Consider the following 9251-nt stretch of genomic DNA (forward strand, 5'->3'; position numbering starts at 1 on the left):
TCTCCAGTTTCCTTGTGGAGTTTGGTTGCAAAGTAAAATCTTGCAAAATGTTGCTTCCAGTTTGTCAGTTTCACCACCTACTGGCTGAACTGTAAAATAATTTGACATTCCATGCTGCTCTTAGAGTAGGTATCTCTTGGAATCTTGCACTTTGTTTTCCGTAATTTTAAAAGTGAAAATTATTTTTGAACTGAACATCTTTTAAATCTCTGCTGCATGTAGTTCACCTTGTGGTATTACTAGTGCCTGCACTGAAAAGTGTCCTCATGGCTCACACATGATAGAACTGGTTCAAGATTCTTCTTCCCATTTCCCCATCTGTTTAGGAGCACAGTCTGATGTCAGTATTACAAATGTCATACCACAGACTCACCGTTTAAGTTAGGTGACTTATTATTTTCCAGTGTGTAAAATGCCCCTATCAGCCTCATGTTAAATATATTGTTTTAACATATCAACCTTATTTGATAGGGAATTTACTGAAATTTTAAGAAATCAATGATTAATGGTGAAAGTTTTGAGCATACATGAATCTGAACAACCAGTTATTGTCTTCTTCTTCCGTAATACATTGTGTTCTATTTAAGAAAACAGCGATGTGCTTATTCTGCATCCAACTTCATTTACCACTGAATTGGGTGAAGCATTTTAATCTTCTTGCTGGGTTTATTTCACCTTTGAATTTTATTGTCCATTCTGCTATGGTGCTTAAAAGATGACTGTTGCATGCTTTCACTCTGAAGCTGTATGCATGTGTGGTATTTATTTAGCTCCAGGGGGTGCACTTGTTTAGCAATTTCTGTCTAATTACAACCATGACTCATACTTCCCATGTGCAGTTTTAATCTTAGGTTCTAATGCTACAAGAAGCTCAGATGGACGGGGAAAGATCAGGGTCCCCTTTTCATCTACACATAATCCTAGGGGCATTGTGGTGACTCTCCCTCTGAAACCCTGGTGAGTGGTCAGTGGTAATTACTAAAGTGCAGTGCCGGGTGTTCCCTCGTCAGGGCTCAGCACACTGCTTCCCCACACCCACTTTTCCAGATGATCACTTTCCAGAAATCTCTTCCTTTTCTCTATTTCAGTGTCACATGGTGCAGCATTTTTAATATTTTATGACACACGCAAGAACATTAGACTACTGTATATTAAATGAGATTTGACTTATTTTTCATAGGCCAGTAAAACCCATCTCAATTTTCAAAGATCTTAAGCTCAGAGTTCACTATAAACTGGTTTGGTTCAACATCTTATCACTGATTTTAAATAGATTTATTGCTAATCATTAATTTTTAATGAAAATCAAAGCAGACTATCTGGAAACAATAACAATAGTAATACACTTCTTTTATGTCTCTGCACCCCTGCAAATTGCTGCATATTTTTTCCTTGGAAATATCAACCCAATGGACTTAGCAGTAGGGAAACATTGTTTAAACAGCTGTCAGACCTATGGCACACCTACTTCCTTACACTGCTTTAACCTGTGTCTGGGACCCCAGACTCAAACTTACTCTATGGTTTAGGACTTCCTGCTAGCAAAATTTCTGTCATGCCATTAGCAGACAGGAATTACAAGAAGTAGAAGTAGTATTGACTTCCTGCACAAAGATCTTTAGTGGGCTTATATGAAAGGACTGGCTACCTTTATTTGTCAAGTTACCTTATTTCCTAGGACAGAGAAAGGTTAAAAATTTGAAACTCATAGTGTCTTTCCTTTGTATGTTCCTTAGCAAACAGATGGTGTTATATGGACATCGTCTGCCTCTCAAAAATCTTGTTGTCCTCTTCACTTCTTGTTTAGTTTCTCCTTAGGATAATGAAGACTCACTTGTGCAAACAGCACAGCATGTTCTTAGCTCCTCAACCTCCAGATTTAAAACCGTTGATTTTTTTCCCACTTATTAAGTGCTGCCAATATTATTCATATGGTTTCTAATATTTCCTTTATACCTTTCAGCTCTGAATTAGTAGACAAGAAAATTGAAGAATTTCTTCTGTACTTTGAGGAAAAAATGAGGCATTTAACTGAAAAAGCATTCAGCACTCAGGTAAAAATGGAAAAGCAGCCCAAACACAGCCCCATAAGAATAGCTCTGCTCCTTACCATGTTGTTAAAAACAGAACATGCAACCTCTTAGAGAGGGAGAAAGTGGAAGTGATCAGATACTGGTGCTGGATCATTTCCTCAGTCACACTTCCTGGCATTGGCTACAGTGCACAGTAGCATTTTCTGAAATTGGCACTGAGCTAAGGACCAGGGCACTTTGGTTTTTTCTTTTTGTGGTTTTGGATTCTTCCTTTCTGGGATGGGGGGCTCGTTTTCCTGGAAGGCCCCAGGGGACACATGCAGCCTTGTTCAATGGACTCTAGGATAACTAGTAATTCAATACTTAAAACAACTAAACAAATGCCCCAGCCTTACAGGTTAATAGCAGCATTTAACACAAGCTCAAACTTTGCTTTGAATCATACGATACACAGCAGCCTGAGCTAATGAAACCCTTTTGAAGGAGAATCCCACCCCTTTCCCAGTGATGGTGGCTTCCCTATGAGAGTAATAATAATCAGTATGCTTTTACAGGTCAGTGCTCTAATACATATTAAAGAATGTGAAGATTCCTATCTTGGAGAAGAGGTAGATAGAAATTGGAATGAAATAATGACTCAGCAGTATCTTTTTGACAGACTTGCCCATGAGGTAGTGAATGAAACTTAAAACTCAATCAATTTTATTGTCTTACAATGTCTCACTAAATACTTATATTTGAAATACAGAGTGAAATTCTGGCTGAGTTAAAGTCAGTGGCAAACTCTCACTGACTTTACTGGGGCTAGGGTTATACCAATACTGAATATTGCTGCTTGAATAGAAAGTTTAACCTCTTGTCAATACTTAAGCACCGGTTTATAGAGACCTAGTATTAGGAATTAATATCAAGCCCTAGAGAGTGGAGTCAGTACTTCAAGATCTGAATGGAGTGATCTGTATGAAGAAATCTTTGTCTTAAACTAGTCAAGACGAATAGTAGTTATAACTCAAACCTGATTTTCAGAATTCTTAGAAATTTGTAGCAATTCTGCTTCATAAGTATCAGCAAGTGTTTCTGTCACTATCTACTACATTCAGGACTTAACATTTTGCTGCAAGTAGTTGCTCTTGGATGGAATTGGAAGGGCAGAAGATTGGTAGAAATGTTCAAAACACTGTTCGACTGTTGGGAATTAGGGTGCTTTTAAAAGATCTGTGTGATAGTTGGGAGTTTGAAGATGTACTCTTGTGGGTTTTAGGTTGAAGCACTAAAATCACTAACTAAATCAGACCTGGTTAACTGGTTCCAAGCTCATAGAGGCAAAGAGAGGAAAGCACTCAGTATTCATGTGAGTATGTTTGGAGTCAGCACTATGTTAGAAGAGGTTGCATCACACCGTTGAGTTAACAGTAACTTCCTTATTTAATTTCTAAGGCCTTGTCCTTTTCTTCCTCCCCACATCCTGTGACTAACGTCTTTTAAAATAGACGCCTGTGAAAAGGCTTATGTAAACTATCTTTGAAACACTTTGACACATCCTAACAGAAATGAGCAACCTTCATTTTTTAAAAAGTAGCTAAATGATAGAAATGAAAATACCACTTCCTATAGCTACTAGTATCTGTATTAGTATTGTTAATGCTTTAAACCCATGTCAGAAGAGGGAAATAAATCTTAATTTTTTTCTGTATAAAGTTTACTTAGTATTAGGAATAAATTACTTAACAACTCTGAAAGTTGCAGAAAGAAGTGAAAGCTGGTGGATATGTCTACAAACACTGGAATCAGGTGAGACTGCAGCAAAGTGTAGACATAGCAGAGCTAGTTTTGTTCTCTAGCTAGCTTGAATAACAATAACAGTGGAGTCCTGGCAACACAGGCTGTACAAGCCCACTTACACCCCTGGGTTTATATATGACTGGCTAGCTCATGCTGCTGAGGCTTCACTGCTCTTATTATTTGATCTAGCTAGCTAGCTCAAAGCTAACTCAGGTATGTCTATACATGCTGCAGTCACCTCTGATTGCAGTCTAGACATACCCTTCATTTGGTCTCTTCTGCTATGATTAAGTGTCCATGGAGTCCAGATTGAAACTTAATGTTTAACTAAAACATGTTTAAAATGACTCACTCTTAGTCTAGATTTTTAGCATCCAAACTTTTACTGTCTTGGTAACCCTCTGGCCTTTGAATTTTCAGGTGGTTGGATTTGGTAAACAAGAAGGCGACTCAGACATTACAACTATCTCAGATGTTCAGCAGTCCTTACTTGGTGAAATATCTCACCTAACATTCTTACCCTCTTCCTCCTATATGAAGAATACCACTTCCATCAGGGACATTAGAAATTTCACATTAATGCTTAACCTCCTCCCTTACCATAAGATATTAAAATAAATTAAGTTGTTTTCCTCTGCATTAAAGTGTAGTTTAAGTAATTTTCAATTTGAGAACACTGTGAATCGTTTAGCCTCACGAAATGAATTTGTATTGTCAGCAGGACGAGGTGAGTTCATCCCTTATTTTAATTAAGATTTGTAGCATTGTATATCCACTTGGCACTCTCCCACCCCGTCTTTGAAATCTGAAATAAATTTATTTTTAACAGCTGTTAATGGAAAGTATAACTCCTGTTCCCATTCTTAACATCCGTCAAGTCATTTTCCCTCCCTTGTTTTTTATTGTGTTCTTATTGTGTTCAATACAACATACTCTGTAAACTTAAAACATTAGTAATCTAGTCTTTACATTTTAGACACACTACTTCAGAAATCTCTCTGCATTTTTCATCACTCTGCAAAGGTACTTTTAAGAACCTTAAAGAGATACTGCACCATATCAGCAAATTTCCATACTTAAAACTTGCCTTCAGCTTTTTAGCCAGTGGGCTGTCTCACGGCCTAAAATAGCCTTCATCCACTCCTGCGCTAGCCACGCCCTGACCACATCCTTGCACCAGTGGCTGCATAGGAGGGCAGCATAGGGCCATCTGCACTGCTGGAGGAACTCCCTAGGGATCATTTTGGCCTCCATTATGTTACAAGAGCAGCATAAAGGGATCATAATGGCACCTTGTGAAGTAATTTTAATGGCACCTTGTGACGTAATATTTACTCATACAAAGGGATTGCAAAGTGGGTGTAAAATGCTACATATCAGAATGGTAGCATATTACACCCACTTTGCATGGGCATGACTACACAATGTGCCAGACAGCAGAGCAACAGGCCCTAAATATTTAAATCATGCTTACAGCTTTATTTTCTAGTTTAGAAGTGATAGAATGATTTATCTGATTATCATGATTCATCTGTGGGATTAGCAAATAATTAGAGGTTAATAAAAAGCAAATGTGACAAATTAATGATGCAGAAGTACCATGCAGACAATTCAGGCGGTCAGGCTGTTAAAGGCAGGGGACATATGACAGTCATTGTTAGTAGACTGTGAATGTTAGCTCTAATGCGGACTGTCATCTAGTTGTGTTATTGTACAGTTGACTACAACAGATTTCAAACTCCACCTAATCTTTTTATTGTAAGAAACTCGATATCATCAAAACTCACCATCCTTCACATACACACATGAGCCTTCGTCCTGCTGTTCAACTTCTTATCAACACTGAACTCACAGTTCAGAGCAGGTTCAGTGTTTAGACCAGAATTATGCCCGGAAGTACCAGCAGTTTGAAGAGAGCTCTGGATTATATGAGAAAAATGCATAGTTTCAGAGATATTTCACCTAGCTGGCGCTAATCGTCTTTTTGTTTGGTACTGTCATCAAAGGCCAGAGATTGAATGGGTCTTGTAAAATAGACTATCCATTCATCCGTAGAGGTGTTTCTTCCATGCAGTATCAGGAAGCTATAAATATGTTGTATAACTCCACATAAACCTCTGGTCCTTAGACAAGGATGCTGAAGGACTGAACTAACCTGGAGCTAGAGAAAACATTTTAGCTCCCTCCTTTCCCCTGATCACATATGATCTAGGAATGTAACAAGGTAAATGTCGCCATTTGTCCTGTCAAATTAGCAAGGATATCTGCTTCCTTAAATTACACTAACTCCTAGCTCAGTGTAAATATTGTTGCCTTAACAGCTCTTAAAATATTACAGTATTTTCCATTTCTTTTTCCTAACTGCAGTTTAAGGAAGCCTTTATAAATAGCTGATTCTGTGCAGCACTTGAAGAGAATGCTCTTTGGCTGTTGTGTATAGTGAGTGTGAATTTATGCATTAAGCTATTTGAAAGGTTTTTTTGTTTGTTTCAAATCAAATTTCGGTATTCTCCAACTCTCACATGATACTTGGCTAGCCATTATTCCATATAAGATCCAGATCTTAGAGCATAACTCAGTCTGTAGCCTCTTGGTGTATTCTGGCAGATACTGCCACCAACATCTAATACAAAACCTCAGATCTTAATCCTTCAGTCAGTACTCCTTCTGCAAAAACTGGTATGACTTTTTTTCTGTTTCCAAAGATTTACTGGTGACCAGAGACAACATTCAATCATAATTGCTGTAATGAAACTAAAAGCAACTGGTCAGTTACTCATGTCTACCTGTTTGAGCATCTAGTATAGAGGGCCCGTGATACTGACTGGGACTCCTGTGCACTGAGCTGCAATACAAATAGGGGGAGACTATCCATCCCTTCATGGTTTACTCAGTTCCCACCAGTCCAAGGCAAGTGACCACCAGGTCTAGGATGTAAATCAGTGTCCTTAAGGCAGCACATTGCAAAGGGGTGTGATGTCAGTGGGGGGTACAAAGGTCTGTCATGTGGATTGTAGAATTGGGGCCTTGTTGTACAACTTTTAATTGACATTTTGTAGTCTACAGAAGGTTTCCATATTTTCTTGTTGATCTGATTGTGCCTACAGTTTCTTTTCTAATGATCACTGTTGACGCCAATGCTTTCAAAGTCAGTCTGGAATAGTAACAGGAAGACTAGTTATTGTGAGTGGAATTCACCCCGTGTAGAGAACCCCTCACACAACATATGCACCATTTAAGTTCTAAGTAGGATCTTGTGTGAGTCTCTGCACAGGGGTGAATTTCACCCTGTAATGAGATGTTTGTAACAGTTCATGGCCATGGAGACATTTTCCCTAGTCACTAGATAGGATTAGGAAGTTGATTTAAGATTTTTGTTCAAAAGACATTGTTCCCCTGCCCAGTGATTGGAGAGCTCATTCAGTACAGGGAACTGATACATTCTCCATCCAGAAGAGGGCAGCAATCCACCCCAATTCATTGTTGTATAGTCTTTACAGAAGCTGAAGAATTTATATAAAACTATAGATGTACTGCGTCTTAATGAAACTAGAGAACTCAGTGTTATCACATGGATGTGTTTTAAATTGTCGCATGAACCATATAATTTAGAATGTGTAAAAAGTGACTGTAAGATAAAGATATATTTATTTAAAAAAATTCTTAGCTATGCTACCAATACCACCTAAAGTTACCAGGGCTGAAACATTATAAATATAATGGGAATGCCTGAAAGCTGCAACCAGAATTGGGACTCTGATGTGCTGGGTGTTCTGTATCCCTTACTCTTCATCAATTTTTATTTGTTTAGCTTTTTGCATTTCTCTACACAGACTATTCTGTATAACTTTTTTTTTGCCACATTCAATGTCACTTTTCTTATGCACACCACATTCCTGTAGTGTAGTATTTGTTATCAGTAATGGAATGGTATTTTTCTCTTCTTATTAGATTCATTCACAGAGTCCCAGGCTAAAACGGAGCATTGTGATCATCTGGTTTGACTTCCTGTATAACACAGGGCATAGAACATCCCCAGAATAATGCCTTGCGCAGATCTTTTAGGAAAACATCCAACATTGATTTAAAAATGGTCAGTGAGGGAAAATCCACAGCACCCCTTGAAGTTGTTCCAAAGGTTAATTATGCTCATTGTTAAAAATGTACACTCATCTCTAGTCCGAATTTCTTTAGCTTCAATTTCCAGCCATTGGATTGTTATACCTATCTCAGCTAGACCGAGGAGCCCATTTTTAAATATTTGTTCTCCATATAGGTACTTATAGGCTGTAATCACGTTAATCCGTAATCTTCTCTTTGTTAGATTCCAGGAGCTCAGTCCATTTAGTTTATCACTATAAGGTATGTTTTCTAACCCTTTAATCATTCTCATGGCTCTTCACTGAACCCTCTCCAATTTATCAGCATTTTTCTTGAACTGTGGACACCAGAACTGGAGATAGTATTCCAGTAGTGGTTGCACCAGTTCCAAATATAGAGGTAAAAATAACCACTCTACTACTCAAGATTCCCCTCTTTATGCAGCCAAAGATTATATTAGCCCTTTTGGCCACAGTATCGCACTGGGAACTCATATGCAGCTAATTATAATCACAACGCCCAAATCTTTTCAGAGTCACTGCTTCTCAGGATAGAGTCCCCCATTGGGTAAGTATGACCTAACATTCTTTGTTCCTAGATGTATACATTTACCTTTAGCTGTATTAAAATGAATATTGTTTGTTTGCACCCAGTTTACCAAGCAAGCCAGATCACTGTGTGTCAGGGTCCTGTTCTCTTTGTTATTTACCACTCTCCCTGTTTTGGTGTTTTCTACAAAATGTATCAGAAGTGATTTTATGTTTTCAGATTAGGTTATTAGTTTTGGTAATAACTATTTTTTCTAAATGTATTTCAGTATAAAAATAACAGGCTAATCAAAGGCCTAAACTACTTGACAATGCTCTCTTTAAGGAAATAAGATTACAAATATTGTACATTTTCTTTAATGAATAAAAATGACCCTTAATAAATTTGGTACTTAAAATTGTCTTGTTACCACACCGGTCACATGGCATGCTGTAGGATTGTTTGTTCCATTAATTTGCACATTTTCCAGGACACTGAAAGTCACCTCTGAAAACAGAATGTTGACCTGATAGTAATTTAATTTTTCTCAGTTCCAACAAGTAGCAAATCATCATCATTTGACGTAGTCATTGGTGTTTAATAGCCACTTCTATAAAAATCAGGTAGATAAACTGCCCCCAAAGAACGAAGGTGACTGTATAGATATGTCTTAAAGGTGGGTCTTATAAATGACCCCTTGCTCTATGCTAGGAGGCTCTCTTCACACTGAGGCAGTTTCCTTATCAATCAGAGAAGAATCCTGCCCACTTCCGTGTGGCTATTGAGGGCCCCAGGTAGGTTTAGTTT

The 9251-nt window shown here is 38.0% G+C and overlaps 1 protein-coding gene across 1 annotated transcript in view; it reads left to right on the plus strand.

Moving 5' to 3' along the window:
- Positions 1 to 4701, plus strand: part of LOC137144960 (nardilysin-like) — a 66758-nt gene extending 62057 nt beyond the window's left edge. The window contains exons 28-31 of the mRNA XM_067535475.1: positions 1964 to 2054; positions 2588 to 2704; positions 3295 to 3384; positions 4236 to 4701. Of these exons, the coding sequence (XP_067391576.1) occupies positions 1964 to 2054; positions 2588 to 2704; positions 3295 to 3384; positions 4236 to 4433 (496 nt within the window). The 3' untranslated portion in view covers positions 4434 to 4701. The remainder of the gene's footprint in view (positions 1 to 1963; positions 2055 to 2587; positions 2705 to 3294; positions 3385 to 4235) is intronic.
- The last annotated feature ends 4550 nt before the right edge of the window (positions 4702 to 9251 follow it).

This window comes from Emydura macquarii, unplaced genomic scaffold (assembly GCF_026122565.2).
Source record: "Emydura macquarii macquarii isolate MOO-44397 ecotype Brisbane River unplaced genomic scaffold, CSIRO-AGI_Emac_v2 contig_3506, whole genome shotgun sequence".
In the NCBI taxonomy this organism is placed as follows: Eukaryota; Metazoa; Chordata; order Testudines; family Chelidae; genus Emydura; species Emydura macquarii.